This window comes from Zootoca vivipara, chromosome W (assembly GCF_963506605.1).
Source record: "Zootoca vivipara chromosome W, rZooViv1.1, whole genome shotgun sequence".
NCBI classification, from domain to species: Eukaryota; Metazoa; Chordata; class Lepidosauria; order Squamata; family Lacertidae; genus Zootoca; species Zootoca vivipara.
Window position 1 is genome coordinate 3403026 of NC_083293.1, and position 22753 is coordinate 3425778.

A 22753-nucleotide genomic window follows, 5' to 3' on the forward strand; every position below is an offset into this window, starting at 1 on the left:
AGCCGGCGTACAGCTTCCAGGTCATGTGGCCAGCATGACAAAGCCGCTTTTGGCGACAGTCAACAGTGTGATGCAGCAGCTAAAAAAGCCAATGCAATTCTGGGCTGCATCAATAGGAGTATAGCATCTAGATCCAGGGAAGTAGTTTTACAATTAAAATAAGTAATAGGAACCATGATGAAGATAAATATTAATATAAACAGAATGAATAAGAATCATAAATATTATTATATGTATTATATTTACCTTTATATTATTTATAATTATAAACTATAATAAATTGGAAAATAAGGAAAGAGCATAAATCAGGCCTAGGCAAACTCCGGCCCTCCAGGTGTTTGGGACTACAATTCCCATCATCCACTGGTCCTGTTAGTTGGGATGATGGGAATTGTAGTCCCAAACACCTGGAGGGCCAGAGTTTGCCTATGCCTGGCAGAAATGATAACAGGATAAATAGAAATAATGATCAATTATAATAGAATGATAAATAAAAAATAACGACAGAGTGGAAACGATAATAAAATGATAAATAAATAATAAGAGTATAAATTGTAATAAGAAAGATAAATTATAATAAAAGGATGAATAAAAATAATAATATAAATAACATAAAGAACAATCATCCTAAAAATATAAGCAGTAATCCTTTTATTCTTTGCACCCCATCCGGCCGGTCTCCCCGCTGAGGCCCCTCCCTTCTCTGGGCCCTGAGTGTGAATCCCCCAACCTACACCACCCCCGTCCTTTTCCAGATCAAGACTATCCTGAGCGGCTTCATCATCCGCAGCTACCTGGGGAAGTGGACCCTGCTGGTCAAGACGGTCACACTGGTCCTGGCCGTGGCCTCGGGGCTGAGCCTGGGCAAGGAAGGCCCTCTGGTCCACGTGGCCTGCTGCTGCGGCAACATCCTCTGCCATCTCTTCACCAAGTACCGGAAGAACGAGGCCAAGCGGAGAGAGGTGAGCGGGCCCCGGGGCGCGTGCAGAAATCAGTATTCCAAGGATGCCAGCGAGGCTGAACCTTTGTGTAATGGGGGATTGGATTCCTAGTGATTTCAGTGGTGAAATGAATGAATGAATGAACGAATGAATCTTTATTTGGCTCAGCCGATAGCAATAAAACAACGATACGATACACGACGAATAGAAATAAAAAGCTTCCCCTGGTTGTTGATATTCAGAGGACGCCAGCCAGGCTGAACCTTTCTGTAAATAAAGGACTTCAATTCAATTCAAAGCTTTATCGCATTAGCATACAGCCATAGCCAAATAAAAACAAAACAAAATGCCAGAGCCGAGCAACAAAGCATAATTCGAGGCGATATTGCTGGTGTAATAACATTTAAATTACCCTAAGATTTGGTGCCAGCACCAAAAATCTAATATGCAGATATATGTAAAGCATAAAATAGCCCAAAATAGGCTCGGCACATTCAGTTAAAAATGAAATAGAGAGAATTAAAACAGGTCCCGGTCTAGGACACACTACCCTGTCAGGGTAGCCCTGAGTTTCAGAGTCTGCACTATGAAGATTGCCACCCCACGTGAAATTTGGGGAATTTGCGTCCACAAGAAGCGATTTCAAACAGTCTTCCTTAGATGTAATGGTGGACGGGATCAAGAGGAGGAGCTTAGATCTTATTGGCTCATAAATGGGGCAGTAGAAAAAGAAATGTAGGAGGTCCTCTATTTCATTCATTGTGCATGGGCATAGGCGCTGAGTAATAGGGGTCTTAGAAAAATAAAAAAATTCCTTCAGTAGCACCTTAAAGACCAACTAAGTTTATATTTTGGTATGAGCTTTTGTGTGCATGCACACTTCTTCAGATGCACACTTCTGAAGAAGTGTGCATGCACACGAAACGGAGAAATTTTTAGATAGGGTTGCTTCGACTTACAAATTTTTTCTCCCAATGCATTCCTATGGGATTCGACTTACACGTTTTTTCGACTTACAAATGTGCACTCGGAACGCATTAAATTCGTAAGTAGAGGTACCACTGTATATTTTCTATTTTAACCGTCCAATGAAAAATATCCCTAACTAGCTGGCCCTGCAAGCGTTGCTGTGCGTTAGTCTGTGAAATGGAGGGTAATAGCCCCCCTTCAGATCCCCCTGAGCCTCAGAGTCCCCCTGAGTCGAGGCGAGACACTGTGGAGAGGGCAGGTTTCATCCCTGTGTCAACCCCCCACCCTGTTCTGACCCATTACGTATCCCTGCCCCCTATTCGGCCCCCCATCCCTCCCCCAGGCAGGCCCTTACCTTCCAAGTCCCGGACTGCAGAATCCGGGACCGGCAGCTGTGTGACACCGGAAGTTGCATCGCCGTAACTTTGCCCTTCTATGGGCACCAAAATGGCCACCGCCAGCTTCGAAAGTTGCTTCTACGCATGTCAGGAAGTACGTCGACGCAACTTCCGGTGTCGCTCTGCCCATCTATGGGCACCAAAAAAGGCTGCCGCCAACACCGGAAGTCGCGTCTATGCACTTTTGAAGCCGGCGGCGGCCATTTTTGGTGCCCATAGAAGGGCAAATCAGAAAAAAAAATGGCCGCTGGCAGGAGAAAATAACGGAGAAAAATGGGAGAAGAAGTGATACGGGGGACCACCGGGAAAAGATAAGTAAAAACAGGGGTTTCCCGGGGAAAATGGGGTACTTGTCAGCTATGGGCAGGCCCTTACCTCCACTTGGCAATGTTGGGCCTAGTTGCTGGAAAAGGCCTGTTTTCAGTTGGTTTGGTCTTCAACACCTCTGCCGGATGGATGGATGTGAGTAGTGGATCTCGTGGTGGAGGCAGGTGTGGCGTAGATCTCACAGGAAGGGATGGGGTGTACTGTGGGAGGAGATCCACTTGAGGGCGCTGTTTTACTTTGTTGAAAAAGAGGTTTGTACCTGCGGAGGTGTGAGATTTGAGGGATTTCCCCCCCCCCCCCACAACGCTCAGGGCGTGGCCTGGATCGTTGTGTCAAAATTTCAGGACGATCGGTCAAGTGGTTACGGAGAAAAGTGGAACCTGGATTTTCACGATTTTTACATTTTTTTACATATGGATATACATTTATATCTACTTACGAATAACTCTACTTACGAACGTTTCTACTTACGAACGGAGCTCCGTCCGCCATCTTGGATGCGGTTTAGATTTTTTCTACTTACGAATTTTTAGATAGGGTTGCTTCGACTTACGAATTTTTTCTCCCAATGCATTCCTATGGGATTCGAGTTACATTTTTTTTCGACTTACGAATGTGCGTTCGGAACGCATTAAATTCACAAGTCGAGGTACCACTGTATATACAGTGGTGCCTCGCTAGACGAATGCCCTGCAAGACGAAAATTTCGCTTAACGAAAGGATTTTCTGATCGGATTTTCTATACGACGAGGTTTTCTATGGCCACCGCTTCGTTGTGCGAAGCGTGGCCATTAAAACCTCTGATCAGAAAATCGGGACATGGGGAAGAAGGCAAAGGGAGATCAGGCCCATTTTTTTGTATCTTTGAAAATCCAAAGGTCCGTTTTGATTCCTTTGAAGACTGGCCTCTTTTAACCTTCTCAACTCTCCCGATTTAGGTCCTATCGGCCGCTGCAGCTGCTGGGGTCTCCGTGGCATTCGGAGCGCCCATAGGAGGTGTCCTTTTCAGCCTGGAAGAGGTAATTACTCAATCCATCAGGTTGTTATGGGAAAACCGGATTTCAAATGATGGAAAATATCATTGAATCTAAAAATGTGACTCAATAAAATTTTGCTCTGCCCATCAGACTGCGCTGCCGTAGCCACCCCGAGCAGCTTCCAACTTCTTATTCTTTAAATTGTACGATGATTATATTCACATTCTTCTCCTTCACTATTAAACGGTATGATAATTATATGGACATCCTCAATATTTATTCTTAAACTAGCTGGCCCTGCCACGCATTGCTGTGGCTAATCCCTGGGACTGCCCCCACCTGTCCCGATCCATGATCTATTCTGTTTGTGTGTCCCCCTCGGTTTATCCCTGTGAACCCCCCACCTCCCTCTTCCTGGTAACCCCCAGTCAGGGGAGGTGTGGTTCCTTGGGTGATCCTGGTATTTGGGGGGTGGGAGGGGAGGGTTGAGGAAAGCTGAGGGTCCTTGGGTGGTGTTGGTATTGGTTAGAATAGAATCATAGAATCCTAGAGTTGGAAGAGACCCCAAGGGCCATCCAATCCAACCCCCTGCCAAGCAGGAAACACCATCCAAGCATTCTTGACAGATGCCTGTCAAGCCTCTGCTTAAAGACCTCCAAAGAAGGAGACTCCACCACACTCCTTGACAGCAAATTCCACTGTCGAACAGCTCTCACTGTCAGAAAGTTCTTCCTAATGTTGAGGTGGAATCTTCTTTCTTGTAGCTTGAATCCATTGCTCCGTGTCCGCTTGTCTGGAGCAGCAGAAAACAACCTGTCACCCTCCTCTATATGACATCCTTATATATATATATATATATATATATATATATATATATATATATATATATATATATATATATATATAATCTTTTAAGGAGAAATGTAAAGTACTACACTTGGGCCAAAAAAAATGAAAGGCACAAATACAGGATGGGAGACACCTGACTTGAGAGCAGTACATGTGAAAAGGATCTAGGAGTCTTGGTAGACCACAAACTTGACACAGTGTGATGCAGCAACTCAAAGCCAATGCAATTCTGGGCTGCATCAATAGGAGTATAGCGTCTAGATCAAGGGAAGTAATAGTACCACTGTATTCTGCTCTGGTCAGACCTCACCTGGAGTACTGTGTCCAGTTCTGGGCACCACAGTTCAAGAAGGATACTGACAAGCTAGAACGTGTCCATAAGAGGGCAACGAAAATGGTCAAAGGCCTGGAAACGATGCCTTATGAGGAACGGCTTAGGGAGCTGGGTATGTTTAGCCTGGAGAAGAGAAGGTTAAGGGGTGATATGATAGCCATGTTCAAATGTTCTATGATTCGGCGACGGCGGCTTGTGGGGGGGCCGGCTGGCCCTCCCTCGGCCGCCGCTTCTTCAAGGGCGTTCCGCTGAGCCCAGCTGGGCAGCGGGCACCCAGGAGAAGGCCGCGATTCGGCCTGTTTCAGCGGCGGCGACGCGTGGGGAGGCTGAATGGCGGCCTTCTCCTGGGCGCCCGCTCGCACAGAGCGCGCTCGCTCGCACGAGGGGCGGCGGTTGGCGGCCGCAGGTAGGTAAACCGTAGGCAGAGGGATTGGGGGGGGAGAGCGCGCACGTGCGTTCGCGTCAAATCCCTGTGTCCGTGTCATTATTATATTAGAATACTTATCATTTACAAGATTCAAGGACAAATTAAATCATAATTCCATACTATCATCGTTTATACGACTATGATCCCAGGTCAGCTACTACTTCCCCCTGAAGACGCTCTGGCGCTCCTTCTTCGCTGCTCTGGTGGCAGCCTTCACCTTGCGCTCCATCAATCCCTTTGGGAACAGCCGCCTGGTCCTCTTCTACGTCGAGTTCCACGCCCCCTGGCACCTGCTCGAACTCGCACCCTTTGTCCTGCTGGGCGTCTTCGGCGGGCTCTGGGGGGCCGCCTTTATATGTGCCAACATCGCCTGGTGCAGGTACGTGGGAAACCCCAGGATTAAAAACCATAATGTCGCTTTTTCTGAGTCCCATTGCATGTCACTTTTTTCTGCATGTCATTGCATGTCTCCTCTCGAGTGAACATGCACAGAAATGCGAGTTGTCATTTTCTCTGTGTGCATTGCATGTCTTGTCTCGAGTTAACATGCAGATTGCACCCTGAGATAATATAAATTTTAATAATATTTAAAAATAATGTCATTTTTTTCTACATGCCATTGCATGTCTCTTCTTGAGTGAACATTAACAGGCATGTGGAATCCACCCTGAGATAATATAAATTTTAATAATAATAAATAATGTCATTTTTTTCTACATGCCATTGCATGTCTCTTCTTGAGTGAACATTAACAGGCATGTAGAATCCACCCTGAGATAATATAAATTTTAATAATAATAACAACAATAATAAATAATGTCATTTTTTTCTACTTGCCATTGCATGTCTCTTCTTGAGTGAACATTAACAGGCATGTAGAATCCACCCTGAGATAATATAAATTTTAATAATAATAACAACAATAATAAATAATGTCATTTTTTTCTACTTGCCATTGCATGTCTCTTCTTGAGTGAACATTAACAGGCATGTGGAATCCACCCTGAGATAATATAAATTTTAATAATAATAACAATAATAAATAATGTCATTTTTTCCCTTCATGCCATTACATGCCTCTTCTTGGGTGAACATGCACAAGCATGTAGGTGTCATTTTTTTCTGTGTGCCGTTGCATCTCCCGCCTAGAGTAAAAATGCACAGGCATGCTGATTGCACCCTAAGAAAATAATAATAATATTTAATTATTTGACAGGAGGATAAAGATGTAATATGAATTACTGTGCTGAAAGCGGTGGAAGTTTTATGTTTTGAGATGATTTTTTTTTGTGTGGACCTTAATCTATTTTTATTTGAATTTTTCTCTTTCCTTTTTCTTTTTTTCAATTCTTTCTCTCTTATGTCTTTTTTCCCCTTTTCTTTATACTTTTTTCTTTCTTTTTCCATTATTTTCCTTTTTTGATGTTCCGTAACTTTGATTTTTGATTTTTCAAAGTCAAGTAACGAAATATGTAAAAAGTGTAAACGAATGTATTTGTATTGATTAGAACAGTGAACTTGTGCCTCCAGCTGTTTTCGGACTACAATTCCCATCATTCCTGACCACTGGTCTTGCTAGCTAGGGATGATGGGAATTGTAGTCTCAAAACATCTGGGGGCACAAGGTTGGGAAACACTGGATTAGAAGACGCTTTAATGAATTTGGAATAAAATAAATTTAATAATAATAATAATAATAATAATAATAATATTTAATAGTAACAATGACACCGCCCTTTTTTTCTACATGCCATTGCATGTCTGTTCTTGAGTGAACATGCAATGTCAACTTCTGTAAAATTTAATTTGCTTTTCCTGGACTTCTCGCCGGCAGGCGGCGCAAGACAACCCAGCTGGGCCGCTACCCCGTGGCCGAGGTCCTGGTGGTGACAGCGGCTACGGCCGTCCTGGCCTTCCCCAACCAGTACACACGCATGAGCACCAGCGAACTCATCTCGGAGCTCTTCAACGACTGCGGGCGCCTCGACTCCTCGCAGCTCTGCGACTACGTCCGCAACGGCACCCCCGGAGCGGGCAGGGGGGGGGGCCTGACCGACTGGCCGGCCCCGGGGTCCACCGCGCCATGTGGCAGCTGGCGCTGGCCCTGGCCCTCAAGGGTGTCATCACCGTCTTCACCTTTGGGATGAAGGTGAGAGCTGGGCGGGCGGCTGTGGCGCCGAGATTGGGCCGGATGGCGGGGATGTTCTGCCGATGTTGCGCTGGTACCGTGAAAGGCACTTCCTGCGGGGTGCCATGAACAGCGTCTTTCCCCAAACCCCAGTTCTGGTTGTGGGCTGCTAGTGGGTACAGCTAGCCACAGCGTTTCCCTCCAGCTCCTTTGGCACCCGTGCTGGAGAGCGTACCGCTGGGCGCTACATTGCTCTCCTGTTTCCCTAGCACCCACACTGGAGAGGGTACAGCTGGGCACTATGTTTCCCTCCTGTTACCTTGGCACCCGCGCTGGAGAGGGTACAGCAGGGCGCTATGTTTCCCTCCTGTTCCCTTGGCACCCGTGGTGGAGAGGGTGCAGCTGGGCGCTATGTTCCCCTCCTGTTCCCTTGCCACCCTTGCAGGAGAGAGTACAGCTGGGCGCTACGTTTCCCTCCTGCTCCCCTAGCACCGACGCTGGAGAGGGTACAGCTGGGCGCTACGTTTCCCTCCTTCTCCCATGGCACGCACGCTGGAGAGGGTACAGCTGGGCGCTACATTTCCTTGCTGCTCCCATGGCACCCAGGCTGGAGAGGGTGCAGTTGGGCGCTATGTTTCCCTTCCTTTCCCTTGGCACCCACGCTGGACAGGGTACAGCTGGGCGCTACGTTTCCCTCGTACTCCCATGGCACGCACGCTGGGGAGGGTACAGCTGGGCGCTATGTTTCCCTCCTGCTCCCTGGGCGCCCGCCCTGGACAGGGTACAGCTGGGCGCTACGTTTCCCTCCTGCTCCCATGGCACCCACGCTGGGGAGGGTACAGCTGGGCACTATGTTTCCCTCCTGCTCCCCTAGCACTGACGCTGGAGAGGGTAGAGATGGGTGCTACGTTTCCCTCCTGCTCCACTAGCACCCACCCTGGAAAGGGTACAGCTGGGCGCTATGTTTCCCTCCTGCTCCCCTAGCACCGACGCTGGAGAGGGTAGAGATGGGTGCTACGTTTCCCTCCTGCTCCACTAGCACCCACCCTGGAAAGGGTACAGCTGGGCGCTACGTTTCCCTCCTGCTCCCCTAGCACCGACGCTGGAGAGGGTACAGCTGGGCGCTACATTTCCTTGCTGCTCCCATGGCACCCAGGCTGGAGAGGGTGCAGTTGGGCGCTATGTTTCCCTTCCTTTCCCTTGGCACCCACGCTGGACAGGGTACAGCTGGGCGCTACGTTTCCCTCGTACTCCCATGGCACGCACGCTGGAGAGGGTACAGCTGGGCGCTACATTTCCTTGCTGCTCCCATGGCACCCAGGCTGGACAGGGTACAGCTGGGCGCTACGTTTCCCTCCTGTTCCCCTAGCACCCATGCTGGAGAGGATAGAGATGGGCGCTACATTTCCCTCCTGCCTGGGCGCCCGCCCTGGAGAGGGTACAGCAGGGTGCTACGTTTCCCTCCTGCTCCCATGGCACCCACGCTGCATAGGGTACAGCTGGGCACTACGTTTCCCTCCTGCTCCCCTAGCACCGACGCTGGAGAGGGTACAGCTGGGCGCTACATTTCCTTGCTGTTCCCATGGCACCCAGGCTGGACAGGGTACAGCTGGGCGCTACATTTCCCTCCTGCTCCCATGGCACCCACGCTGGACAGGGTACAGCTGGGCGCTACTTTTCCCTCCTGCTCCCATGGCACCCACGCTGGAGAGGGTACAGCTGGGCGCTACGTTTCCCTCTTGCTCCCCTAGCACTGACGCTGGAGAGGGTACAGCTGGGCGCTACATTTCCTTGCTGCTCCCATGGCACCCAGGCTGGACAGGGTGCAGCTGGGCAGTACGTTTCCCTCCTCCTCCCCTAGCACCCATGCTGGAGAGGATAGAGATGGGCGCTACATTTCCCTCTGTCACGGTCCGGTCGGCGGGCGTCAGGACCAGAGGCAAGATGGTGGGGTAGAAGCAGGAACAGGTGCAGGGCTGAGGGTCCAGCAGCAGGCAGTTGCAGGGTCAAGGAGCAAGGCAGAGAAGAAGGTCCACGGGGCAAGAAGCAAGGCGAGGGTCCAAGGGTCGAGGAGCAAGGCTGGAGAGGGTGCAGCTGGGTGAGGCTCCCAGGCTGGAGAGGGTGCAGCTGGGTGGTACGTTTCCCTCCTACTCACCTAGCATCCACGCTGGAGAGGATAGAGATGGGCGCTACGTTTCCCTCCTGTTCCCCTAGCCCCCACGCTGGAGAGGGTACAGCTGGGCGCTACATTTCCTTGCTGCTCCCATTGCACCCCGGCTGGAGAGGGTGCAGCTGGGCGCTACGTTTCCCTCCTGCTCCCATGGCACCCACGTTGGAGAGGATAGAGATGGGCGCTACATTTCCCTCCTGCTCCCTGGGCGCCCGCCCTGGACACGGTACAGCTGGGCGCTACGTTTCCCTCCTGCTCCCATGGCACCCACGCTGGAGAGGGTAAAGCTGGGCACTATGTTTCCCTCCTGCTCCCTAGGCGCCCGCCCTGGACAGGGTACAGCTGGGCGCTACGTTTCCCTCCTGCTCCCCTAGCATCCACGCTGGAGAGGATAGAGATGGGCGCTACATTTCCCTCCTGCTCCCTGGGCGCACGCCCTGGAGAGGGTACAGCAGGGTGCTACGTTTCCCTCCTGCTCCCATTGCACCCAGGCTGGAGAAGGTGCAGCTAGGTGCTACGTTTCCCTCCTACTCACCTAGCATCCACGCTGGAGAGGATAGAGATGGGCGCTACATTTCCCTCCTGCTCCGTGGGCGCCCGCCCTGGAGAGGGTACAGCAGGGTGCTACGTTTCCCTCCTGCTCCCATGGCACCCACGCTGGATAGGGTACAGCTGGGTGCTACGTTTCCCTCCTGCTCCCATGGCACCCAGGCAGGAGAGGGTACACATGGGCGCTATGTTTCCCTCCTGCTCCCCTAGCACCGACGCTGGAGAGGGTAGAGATGGGTGCTACGTTTCCCTCCTGCTCCCTGGGCGCCCGCCCTGGACAGGGTACAGCTGGGCGCTACGTTTCCCTCCTGCTCCCATGGCACCCACGCTGGGGAGGGTACACATGGGCGCTATGTTTCCCTCCTGCTCCCCTAGCACCGACGCTGTAGAGGGTAGAGATGGGTGCTACGTTTCCCTCCTGTTCCCCTAGCCCCCACGCTGGAGAGGGTACAGCTGGGCGCTACATTTCCTTGCTGCTCCCATTGCACCCAGGCTGGAGAGGGTGCAGCTGGGTGGTACATTTCCCTCCTGCTCCCCTAGCATCCACGCTGGAGAGGATAGAGATGGGCGCTACATTTCCCTCCTGCTCCCTGGGCTCACGCCCTGGAGAGGGTACAGCAGGGTGCTACGTTTCCCTCCTGCTCCCATTGCACCCAGGCTGGAGAGGGTGCAGCTGGGTGCTACGTTTCCCTCCTACTCCCCTAGCATCCACGCTGGAGAGGATAGAGATGGGCGCTACATTTCCCTCCTGCTCCCTGGGCGCCCGCCCTGGACAGGGTACAGCTGGGCGCTACGTTTCCCTCCTGCTCCCATGGCACCCACGCTGGAGAGGGTAGAGATGGGCGCTACGTTTCCCTCCTGCTCCCTGGGCCCCCGCCCTGGACAGGGTACAGCTGGGTGCTACGTTTCCCTCCTGCTCCCATGCAACCCACGCTGGAGAGGGTACAGCTGGGCACTACGTTTCCCTCCTTCTCCCATGGCACCCACGCAGGAGAGGGTACACATGGGCGCTATGTTTCCCTCCTGCTCCCCTACCACCGACGCTGGAGAGGGTAGAGATGGGTGCTACGTTTCCCTCCTGCTCCCATGGCACCCACGCTGGGGAGGGTACACATGGTCGCTATGTTTCCCTCCTGCTCCCCTAGCACTGACGCTGTAGAGGGTACAGCTGGGCGCTACGTTTCCCTCCTGCTCCCATGGCACCCACGCTGGGGAGGGTACAGCTAGGCACTATGTTTCCCTCCTGCTCCCCTAGCACTGACGCTGGAGAGGATAGAGATGGGTGCTACGTTTCCCTCCTGCTCTCTGGGCACCCGCCCTGGACAGGGTACAGCTGTGCGCTACGTTTCCCTCATGCTCCCATTGCACCCACGCTGGGGAGGGTACACATGGGCGCTATGTTTCCCTCCTGCTCCCCTAGCACCGACGCTGGAGAGGGTAGAGATGGGTGCTACGTTTCCCTCCTGTTCCCCTAGCCCCCACGCTGGAGAGGGTGTAGCTGGGCGCTACGTTTCCCTCCTGCTCCCATGGCACCCACGTTGGAGAGGATAGAGATGGGCGCTACATTTGCCTCCTGCTCCCTGGGCGCCCGCCCTGGACAGGGTACAGCTGGGCGCTACGTTTCCCTCCTGCTCCAATGGCACCCACGCTGGAGAGGGGAAAGCTGGGCGCTACGTTTCCCTCCTGCTCCCATGGCACCCACGCTGGAGAGGGTAAAGCTGGGCACTATGTTTCCCTCCTGCTCCCTAGGCGCCCGCCCTGGACAGGGTACAGCTGGGCGCTACGTTTCCCTCCTGCTCCCCTAGCACCGACGCTGGAGAGGGTAGAGATGGGCGCTAGGTTTCCCTCATGCTCCCATGGCAACCACACTGGGGAGGGTACACATGGGCGCTATGTTTCCCTCTTGCTCCCCTAGCACCGACGCTGTAGAGGGTAGAGATGGGCGCTACGTTTCCCTCCTGCTCCCTGGGCGCCCGCCCTGGACAGGGTACAGCTGGGCGCTATGTTTCCCTCCTGCTCCCATGGCACCCACGCTGGGGAGGGTACACATGGGCGCTATGTTTCCCTCCTGCTCCCCTAGCCCCGACGCTGGAGAGGGTACAGCTTGGTGCTATGTTTCCCTCCTGCTCCCCTAGCACCGACGCGGTAGAGGATAGAGATGGGTGCTACGTTTCCCTCTTGTTCCCCTAGCCCCCACGCTGGAGAGGGTACAGCTGGGCGCTACATTTCCCTGCTGCTCCCATTGCACCCAGGCTGGAGAGGGTGCAGCTGGGTGGTACGTTTCCCTCCTGCTCCCCTAGCATCCACGCTGGAGAGGATAGAGATGGGCGCTACATTTCCCTCCTGCTCCCTGGGCGCACGCCCTGGAGAGGGTACAGCAGGGTGCTACGTTTCCCTCCTGCTCCCCTTGCACCCAGGCTGGAGAGGGTGCAGCTGGGTGCTACGTTTCCCTCCTACTCCCCTAGCATCCACGCTGGAGAGGATAGAGATGGGCGCTACATTTCCCTCCTGCTCCCTAGGCGCACGCCCTGGAGAGGGTACAGCAGGGTGCTACATTTCCCTCCTGCTCCCATTGCACCCAGGCTGGAGAGGGTGCAGCTGGGTGCTACGTTTCCCTCCTACTCACCTAGCATCCACGCTGGAGAGGATAGAGATGGGCGCTACATTTCCCTCCTGCTCCCTGGGCGCAAGCCCTGGAGAGGGTACAGCAGGGTGCTACGTTTCCCTCCTGCTCCCCTTGCACCCAGGCTGGAGAGGGTGCAGCTGGGTGCTACGTTTCCCTCCTACTCCCCTAGCATCCACGCTGGAGAGGATAGAGATGGGCGCTACATTTCCCTCCTGCTCCCTGGGCGCACGCCCTGGAGAAGGTACAGCAGGGTGCTACGTTTCCCTCCTGCTCCCATTGCACCCAGGCTGGAGAGGGTGCAGCTGGGTGCTACGTTTCCCTCCTACTCACCTAGCATCCACGCTGGAGAGGATAGAGATGGGCGCTACATTTCCCTCCTGCTCCCTGGGCGCACGCCCTGGAGAGGGTACAGCAGGGTGCTACGTTTCCCTCCTGCTCCCATGGCACCCACGCTGGATAGGGTACAGCTGGGTGCTACGTTTCCCTCCTGTTCTCATGGCACCCAGGCAGGAGAGGGTACACATGGGCGCTATGTTTCCCTCCTGCTCCCCTAGCACCGACGCTGGAGAGGGTAGAGATGGGCGCTACGTTTCCCTCCTGCTCCCTGGGCGCCCGCCCTGGACAGGGTACAGCTGGGCGCTACGTTTCCCTCCTGCTCCCATGGCACCCACGCTGGAGAGGATAGAGATGGGCGCTACATTTCCCTCCTGCTCCCTGGGCGCACGCCCTGGAGAGGGTACAGCAGGGTGCTACGTTTCCCTCCTGCTCCCATTGCACCCAGGCTGGAGAGGGTGCAGCTGGGTGCTACGTTTCCCTCCTACTCCCCTAGCATCCACGCTGGAGAGGATAGAGATGGGCGCTACATTTCCCTCCTGCTCCGTGGGCGCCCGCCCTGGAGAGGGTACAGCTGGGTGCTACGTTTCCCTCCTGCTCCCATGCCACCCACGCTGGAGAGGGTACAGCTGGGCGCTACGTTTCCCTCCTGCTCCCATGGCACCCACGCAGGAGAGGGTACACATGGGCGCTATGTTTCCCTCCTGCTCCCCTACCACCGACGCTGGAGAGGGTAGAGATGGGCGCTATGTTTCCCTCCTGCTCCCTGGGCGCCCGCCCTGGACAGGGTACAGCTGGGCGCTACGTTTCCCTCCTGCTCCCATGGCAACCACGCTGGGGAGGGTACACATGGGCGCTATGTTTCCCTCTTGCTCCCCTAGCACCGACGCTGGAGAGGGTAGAGATGGGTGCTACGTTTCCCTCCTGCTCCCATGGCACCCACGCTGGGGAGGGTACACATGGTCGCTATGTTTCCCTCCTGCTCCCCTAGCACTGACGCTGTAGAGGGTAGAGATGGGTGCTACGTTTCCCTCCTGCTCCCCTAGCACCCACGCTGGAGAGGGTAGAGATGGGTGCTACGTTTCCCTCCTGCTCCCATGGCACCCACGCTGGGGAGGGTACACATGGGCGCTATGTTTCCCTCCTGCTCCCCTAGCACCGACGCTGTAGAGGGTAGAGATGGGTGCTACGTTTCCCTCCTGTTCCCCTAGCCCCCACGCTGGAGAGGGTACAGCTGGGCGCTACATTTCCTTGCTGCTCCCATTGCACCCAGGCTGGAGAGGGTGCAGCTGGGTGGTACGTTTCCCTCCTGCTCCCCTAGCATCCACGCTGGAGAGGATAGAGATGGGCGCTACATTTCCCTCCTGCTCCCTGGGCGCACGCCCTGGAGAGGGTACAGCAGGGTGCTACGTTTCCCTCCTGCTCCCATGGCAGCCCGGCTGGAGAGGGTGCAGCTGGGCGCTACGTTTCCCTCCTGCTCCCCTAGCACCGACGCTGGAGAGGGTGCAGCTGGGCACTACGTTTCCCTCCTGCTCCCCTAGCACCCATGCTGGAGAGGATAGAGATGGGCGCTACATTTCCCTCCTGCTCCCATGGCACCCACGCTGGAGAGGGTACAGCTGGGCGCTATGTTTCCCTCCTGCTCCCCTAGCACCGACGCTGGAGAGGGTAGAGATGGGTGCTACGTTTCCCTCCTGCTCCCCTACCACCGACGCTGGAGAGGGTACAGCTGGGCGTTATGTTTCCCTCCTGCTCCCCTAGCACCGACGCTGTAGAGGGTAGAGATGGGCGCTACATTTTCCTCCTGCTCCCTGGGTGCACGCCCTGGACAGGGTACAGCTGGGCGCTACGTTTCCCTCGTGCTCCCATTGCACCCACGCTGGGGAGGGTACACATGGGCGCTATGTTTCCCTCCTGCTCCCCTAACACCGACGCGGTAGAGGGTAGAGCTGGGTGCTACGTTTCCCTCCTGTTCCCCTAGCCCCCACGCTGGAGAGAATAGAGATGGGCGCTACATTTCCTTGCTGCTCCCATTGCACCCCGGCTGGAGAGGGTGTAGCTGGGCGCTACGTTTCCCTCCTGCTCCCCTAGCATCCACGTTGGAGAGAATAGAGATGGGCGCTACATTTCCCTCCTGCTCCCTGGGTGCACGCCCTGGAGAGGGTATAGAAGGGTGCTACGTTTCCCTCCTCCCATGGCACCCACGCTGGACAGGGTACAGCTGGGCGCTACGTTTCCCTCCTGCTCCCTTGGCACCCACGCTGGACAGGGTGCAGCTGGGCACTACGTTTCCCTCCTGCTCCCCTAGCACCCATGCTGGAGAGGATAGAGATGGGCGCTACATTTCCCTCCTGCTCCCCTAGCACCGACGCTGGAGAGGGTAGAGATGGGTGCTACGTTTCCCTCCTGCTCCCCTACCACCGACGCTGGAGAGGGTACAGCTGGGCGCTACATTTCCTTCCTGTTCCCTTGGCACCCAGGCTGGACAGGGTATAGGATAGAGATGGACAGGGTACAGGATAGAGATGGGCGCTACATTTGCCTCCTGCTCCCATGGCACCCACGCTGGAGAGGGTACAGCTGGGCGCTATGTTTCCCTCCTGCTCCCCTAGCACCGACGCTGGAGAGGGTAGAGATGGGCGCTACGTTTCCCTCCTGCTCCCTGGGCGCTCGCCCTGGACAGGGTACAGCTGGGCGCTACGTTTCCCTCCTGCTCCCATTGCACCCACGCTGGGGAGGGTACACATGGGCGCTATGTTTCCCTCCTGCTCCCCTAGCACCGACGCTGGAGAGGGTAGAGATGGGTGCTACGTTTCCCTCCTGTTCCCCTAGCCCCCACGCTGGAGAGGGTGCAGCTGGGCGCTACGTTTCCCTCCTGCTCCCATGGCACCCACGTTGGAGAGGATAGAGATGGGCGCTACATTTCCCTCCTGCTCCCTGGGCGCCCGCCCTGGACAGGGTACAGCTGGGCGCTACGTTTCCCTCCTGCTCCCATGGCACCCACGCTGGACAGGGTACAGCTGGGCGCTACGTTTCCCTCCTGCTCCCATGGCACCCACGCTGGAGAGGGTAAAGCTGGGCACTATGTTTCCCTCCTGTTCCCTAGGCGCCCGCCCTGGACAGGGTACAGCTGGGCGCTACGTTTCCCTCCTGCTCCCCTAGCACCGACGCTGGAGAGGGTAGAGATGGGCGCTAGGTTTCCCTCATGCTCCCATGGCACCCACACTGGGGAGGGTACACATGGGCGCTATGTTTCCCTCTTGCTCCCCTAGCACCGACGCTGTAGAGGGTAGAGATGGGTGCTACGTTTCCCTCCTGCTCCCCTAGCACCCACGCTGGAGAGGGTAGAGATGGGTGCTACGTTTCCCTCCTGCTCCCATGGCACCCACGCTGGGGAGGGTATACATGGGCGCTATGTTTCCCTCCTGCTCCCCTAGCACCGAGGCTGTAGAGGGTAGAGATGGGTGCTACGTTTCCCTCCTGTTCCCCTAGCCCCCACGCTGGAGAGGGTACAGCTGGGCGCTACATTTCCTTGCTGCTCCCATTGCACCCAGGCTGGAGAGGGTGCAGCTGGGTGGTACGTTTCCCTCCTGCTCCCCTAGCATCCACGCTGGAGAGGATAGAGATGGGCGCTACATTTCCCTCCTGCTCCCTGGGCGCACGCCCTGGAGAGGGTACAGCAGGGTGCTACGTTTCCCTCCTGCTCCCCTTGCACCCAGGCTGGAGAGGGTGCAGCTGGGTGCTACGTTTCCCTCCTACTCCCCTAGCATCCACGCTGGAGAGGATAGAGATGGGCGCTACATTTCCCTCCTGCTCCCTGGGCGCACGCCCTGGAGAGGGTACAGCAGGGTGCTACATTTCCCTCCTGCTCCCATTGCACCCAGGCTGGAGAGGGTGCAGCTGGGTGGTACGTTTCCCTCCTGCTCCCCTAGCATCCACGCTGGAGAGGATAGAGATGGGCGCTACATTTCCCTCCTGCTCCCTGGGCGTACGCCCTGGAGAGGGTACAGCAGGGTGCTACGTTTCCCTCCTGCTCCCATGGCACCCACGCTGGATAGGGTACAGCTGGGTGCTACGTTTCCCTCCTGCTCCCATGGCACCCAGGCAGGATAGGGTACACATGGGCGCTATGTTTCCCTCCTGCTCCCCTAGCACCGACGCTGGAGAGGGTAGAGATGGGCGCTACGTTTCCCTCCTGCTCCCTGGGCGCCCGCCCTGGACAGGGTACAGCTGGGCGCTACGTTTCCCTCCTGCTCCCATGGCACCCACGCTGGAGAGGGTAGAGATGGGCGCTACGTTTCCCTCCTGCTCCCTGGGCCCCCGCCCTGGACAGGGTACAGCTGGGTGCTACGTTTCCCTCCTGCTCCCATGCCACCCACGCTGGAGAGGGTACAGCTGGGCACTACGTTTCCCTCCTTCTCCCATGGCACCCACGCAGGAGAGGGTACACATGGGCGCTATGTTTCCCTCCTGCTCCCCTACCACCGACGCTGGAGAGGGTAGAGATGGGTGCTACGTTTCCCTCCTGCTCCCATGGCACCCACGCTGGGGAGGGTACACATGGTCGCTATGTTTCCCTCCTGCTCCCCTAGCACTGACGCTGTAGAGGGTACAGCTGGGCGCTACGTTTCCCTCCTGCTCCCATGGCACCCACGCTGGGGAGGGTACAGCTAGGCACTATGTTTCCCTCCTGCTCCCCTAGCACTGACGCTGGAGAGGATAGAGATGGGTGCTACGTTTCCCTCCTGCTCTCTGGGCGCCCGCCCTGGACAGGGTACAGCTGTGCGCTACGTTTCCCTCATGCTCCCATTGCACCCACGCTGGGGAGGGTACACATGGGCGCTATGTTTCCCTCCTGCTCCCCTAGCACCGACGCTGGAGAGGGTAGAGATGGGTGCTACGTTTCCCTCCTGTTCCCCTAGCCCCCACGCTGGAGAGGGTGTAGCTGGGCGCTACGTTTCCCTCCTGCTCCCCTAGCACCGACGCTGGAGAGGGTGCAGCTGGGCACTACGTTTCCCTCCTGCTCCCCTAGCACCCATGCTGGAGAGGATAGAGATGGGCGCTACATTTCCCTCCTGCTCCCATGGCACCCACGCTGGAGAGGGTACAGCTGGGCGCTATGTTTCCCTCCTGCTCCCCTAGCACCGACGCTGGAGAGGGTAGAGATGGGTGCTACGTTTCCCTCCTGCTCCCCTACCACCGACGCTGGAGAGGGTACAGCTGGGCGTTATGTTTCCCTCCTGCTCCCCTAGCACCGACGCTGTAGAGGGTAGAGATGGGCGCTACATTTTCCTCCTGCTCCCTGGGTGCACGCCCTGGACAGGGTACAGCTGGGCGCTACGTTTCCCTCGTGCTCCCATTGCACCCACGCTGGGGAGGGTACACATGGGCGCTATGTTTCCCTCCTGCTCCCCTAACACCGACGCGGTAGAGGGTAGAGCTGGGTGCTACGTTTCCCTCCTGTTCCCCTAGCCCCCACGCTGGAGAGAATAGAGATGGGCGCTACATTTCCTTGCTGCTCCCATTGCACCCCGGCTGGAGAGGGTGTAGCTGGGCGCTACGTTTCCCTCCTGCTCCCCTAGCATCCACGTTGGAGAGAATAGAGATGGGCGCTACATTTCCCTCCTGCTCCCTGGGTGCACGCCCTGGAGAGGGTATAGAAGGGTGCTACGTTTCCCTCCTCCCATGGCACCCACGCTGGACAGGGTACAGCTGGGCGCTACGTTTCCCTCCTGCTCCCTTGGCACCCACGCTGGACAGGGTGCAGCTGGGCACTACGTTTCCCTCCTGCTCCCCTAGCACCCATGCTGGAGAGGATAGAGATGGGCGCTACATTTCCCTCCTGCTCCCCTAGCACCGACGCTGGAGAGGGTAGAGATGGGTGCTACGTTTCCCTCCTGCTCCCCTACCACCGACGCTGGAGAGGGTACAGCTGGGCGCTACATTTCCTTCCTGTTCCCTTGGCACCCAGGCTGGACAGGGTATAGGATAGAGATGGACAGGGTACAGGATAGAGATGGGCGCTACATTTGCCTCCTGCTCCCATGGCACCCACGCTGGAGAGGGTACAGCTGGGCGCTATGTTTCCCTCCTGCTCCCCTAGCACCGACGCTGGAGAGGGTAGAGATGGGCGCTACGTTTCCCTCCTGCTCCCTGGGCGCTCGCCCTGGACAGGGTACAGCTGGGCGCTACGTTTCCCTCCTGCTCCCATTGCACCCACGCTGGGGAGGGTACACATGGGCGCTATGTTTCCCTCCTGCTCCCCTAGCACCGACGCTGGAGAGGGTAGAGATGGGTGCTACGTTTCCCTCCTGTTCCCCTAGCCCCCACGCTGGAGAGGGTGCAGCTGGGCGCTACGTTTCCCTCCTGCTCCCATGGCACCCACGTTGGAGAGGATAGAGATGGGCGCTACATTTCCCTCCTGCTCCCTGGGCGCCCGCCCTGGACAGGGTACAGCTGGGCGCTACGTTTCCCTCCTGCTCCCATGGCACCCACGCTGGACAGGGTACAGCTGGGCGCTACGTTTCCCTCCTGCTCCCATGGCACCCACGCTGGAGAGGGTAAAGCTGGGCACTATGTTTCCCTCCTGTTCCCTAGGCGCCCGCCCTGGACAGGGTACAGCTGGGCGCTACGTTTCCCTCCTGCTCCCCTAGCACCGACGCTGGAGAGGGTAGAGATGGGCGCTAGGTTTCCCTCATGCTCCCATGGCACCCACACTGGGGAGGGTACACATGGGCGCTATGTTTCCCTCTTGCTCCCCTAGCACCGACGCTGTAGAGGGTAGAGATGGGTGCTACGTTTCCCTCCTGCTCCCCTAGCACCCACGCTGGAGAGGGTAGAGATGGGTGCTACGTTTCCCTCCTGCTCCCATGGCACCCACGCTGGGGAGGGTATACATGGGCGCTATGTTTCCCTCCTGCTCCCCTAGCACCGAGGCTGTAGATGGTAGAGATGGGTGCTACGTTTCCCTCCTGTTCCCCTAGCCCCCACGCTGGAGAGGGTACAGCTGGGCGCTACATTTCCTTGCTGCTCCCATTGCACCCAGGCTGGAGAGGGTGCAGCTGGGTGGTACGTTTCCCTCCTGCTCCCCTAGCATCCACGCTGGAGAGGATAGAGATGGGCGCTACATTTCCCTCCTGCTCCCTGGGCGCACGCCCTGGAGAGGGTACAGCAGGGTGCTACGTTTCCCTCCTGCTCCCCTTGCACCCAGGCTGGAGAGGGTGCAGCTGGGTGCTACGTTTCCCTCCTACTCCCCTAGCATCCACGCTGGAGAGGATAGAGATGGGCGCTACATTTCCCTCCTGCTCCCTGGGCGCACGCCCTGGAGAGGGTACAGCAGGGTGCTACATTTCCCTCCTGCTCCCATTGCACCCAGGCTGGAGAGGGTGCAGCTGGGTGGTACGTTTCCCTCCTGCTCCCCTAGCATCCACGCTGGAGAGGATAGAGATGGGCGCTACATTTCCCTCCTGCTCCCTGGGCGTACGCCCTGGAGAGGGTACAGCAGGGTGCTACGTTTCCCTCCTGCTCCCATGGCACCCACGCTGGATAGGGTACAGCTGGGTGCTACGTTTCCCTCCTGCTCCCATGGCACCCAGGCAGGATAGGGTACACATGGGCGCTATGTTTCCCTCCTGCTCCCCTAGCACCGACGCTGGAGAGGGTAGAGATGGGCGCTACGTTTCCCTCCTGCTCCCTGGGCGCCCGCCCTGGACAGGGTACAGCTGGGCGCTACGTTTCCCTCCTGCTCCCATGGCACCCACGCTGGAGAGGGTAGAGATGGGCGCTACGTTTCCCTCCTGCTCCCTGGGCCCCCGCCCTGGACAGGGTACAGCTGGGTGCTACGTTTCCCTCCTGCTCCCATGCCACCCACGCTGGAGAGGGTACAGCTGGGCACTACGTTTCCCTCCTTCTCCCATGGCACCCACGCAGGAGAGGGTACACATGGGCGCTATGTTTCCCTCCTGCTCCCCTACCACCGACGCTGGAGAGGGTAGAGATGGGTGCTACGTTTCCCTCCTGCTCCCATGGCACCCACGCTGGGGAGGGTACACATGGTCGCTATGTTTCCCTCCTGCTCCCCTAGCACTGACGCTGTAGAGGGTACAGCTGGGCGCTACGTTTCCCTCCTGCTCCCATGGCACCCACGCTGGGGAGGGTACAGCTAGGCACTATGTTTCCCTCCTGCTCCCCTAGCACTGACGCTGGAGAGGATAGAGATGGGTGCTACGTTTCCCTCCTGCTCTCTGGGCGCCCGCCCTGGACAGGGTACAGCTGTGCGCTACGTTTCCCTCATGCTCCCATTGCACCCACGCTGGGGAGGGTACACATGGGCGCTATGTTTCCCTCCTGCTCCCCTAGCACCGACGCTGGAGAGGGTAGAGATGGGTGCTACGTTTCCCTCCTGTTCCCCTAGCCCCCACGCTGGAGAGGGTGTAGCTGGGCGCTACGTTTCCCTCCTGCTCCCATGGCACCCACGTTGGAGAGGATAGAGATGGGCGCTACATTTGCCTCCTGCTCCCTGGGCGCCCGCCCTGGACAGGGTACAGCTGGGCGCTACGTTTCCCTCCTGCTCCAATGGCACCCACGCTGGAGAGGGGAAAGCTGGGCACTATGTTTCCCTCCTGCTCCCTAGGCGCCCGCCCTGGACAGGGTACAGCTGGGCGCTACGTTTCCCTCCTGCTCCCATGGCACCCACGCTGGACAGGGTACAGCTGGGCGCTACGTTTCCCTCCTGCTCCCATGGCACCCACGCTGGAGAGGGTAAAGCTGGGCACTATGTTTCCCTCCTGCTCCCTAGGCGCCCGCCCTGGACAGGGTACAGCTGGGCGCTACGTTTCCCTCCTGCTCCCCTAGCACCGACGCTGGAGAGGGTAGAGATGGGCGCTAGGTTTCCCTCATGCTCCCATGGCAACCACACTGGGGAGGGTACACATGGGCGCTATGTTTCCCTCTTGCTCCCCTAGCACCGACGCTGTAGAGGGTAGAGATGGGCGCTACGTTTCCCTCCTGCTCCCTGGGCGCCCGCCCTGGACAGGGTACAGCTGGGCGCTATGTTTCCCTCCTGCTCCCATGGCACCCACGCTGGGGAGGGTACACATGGGCGCTATGTTTCCCTCCTGCTCCCCTAGCCCCGACGCTGGAGAGGGTACAGCTTGGTGCTATGTTTCCCTCCTGCTCCCCTAGCACCGACGCGGTAGAGGATAGAGATGGGTGCTACGTTTCCCTCTTGTTCCCCTAGCCCCCACGCTGGAGAGGGTACAGCTGGGCGCTACATTTCCCTGCTGCTCCCATTGCACCCAGGCTGGAGAGGGTGCAGCTGGGTGGTACGTTTCCCTCCTGCTCCCCTAGCATCCACGCTGGAGAGGATAGAGATGGGCGCTACATTTCCCTCCTGCTCCCTGGGCGCACGCCCTGGAGAGGGTACAGCAGGGTGCTACGTTTCCCTCCTGCTCCCCTTGCACCCAGGCTGGAGAGGGTGCAGCTGGGTGCTACGTTTCCCTCCTACTCCCCTAGCATCCACGCTGGAGAGGATAGAGATGGGCGCTACATTTCCCTCCTGCTCCCTAGGCGCACGCCCTGGAGAGGGTACAGCAGGGTGCTACATTTCCCTCCTGCTCCCATTGCACCCAGGCTGGAGAGGGTGCAGCTGGGTGCTACGTTTCCCTCCTACTCACCTAGCATCCACGCTGGAGAGGATAGAGATGGGCGCTACATTTCCCTCCTGC

At 56.9% G+C, this 22753-nt stretch overlaps 1 protein-coding gene across 1 annotated transcript in view; it reads left to right on the plus strand.

Annotated features, from left to right (window-relative positions):
• The window catches only part of LOC118078610 (H(+)/Cl(-) exchange transporter 5-like), a 105670-nt gene that overhangs the window by 24805 nt on the left and 58112 nt on the right, over window positions 1-22753 (plus strand). The window contains 5 exon segments of the mRNA XM_060270109.1: window positions 756-962; window positions 3574-3654; window positions 5372-5601; window positions 7057-7259; window positions 7262-7371. Of these exon segments, the coding sequence (XP_060126092.1) occupies window positions 756-962; window positions 3574-3654; window positions 5372-5601; window positions 7057-7259; window positions 7262-7371 (831 nt within the window).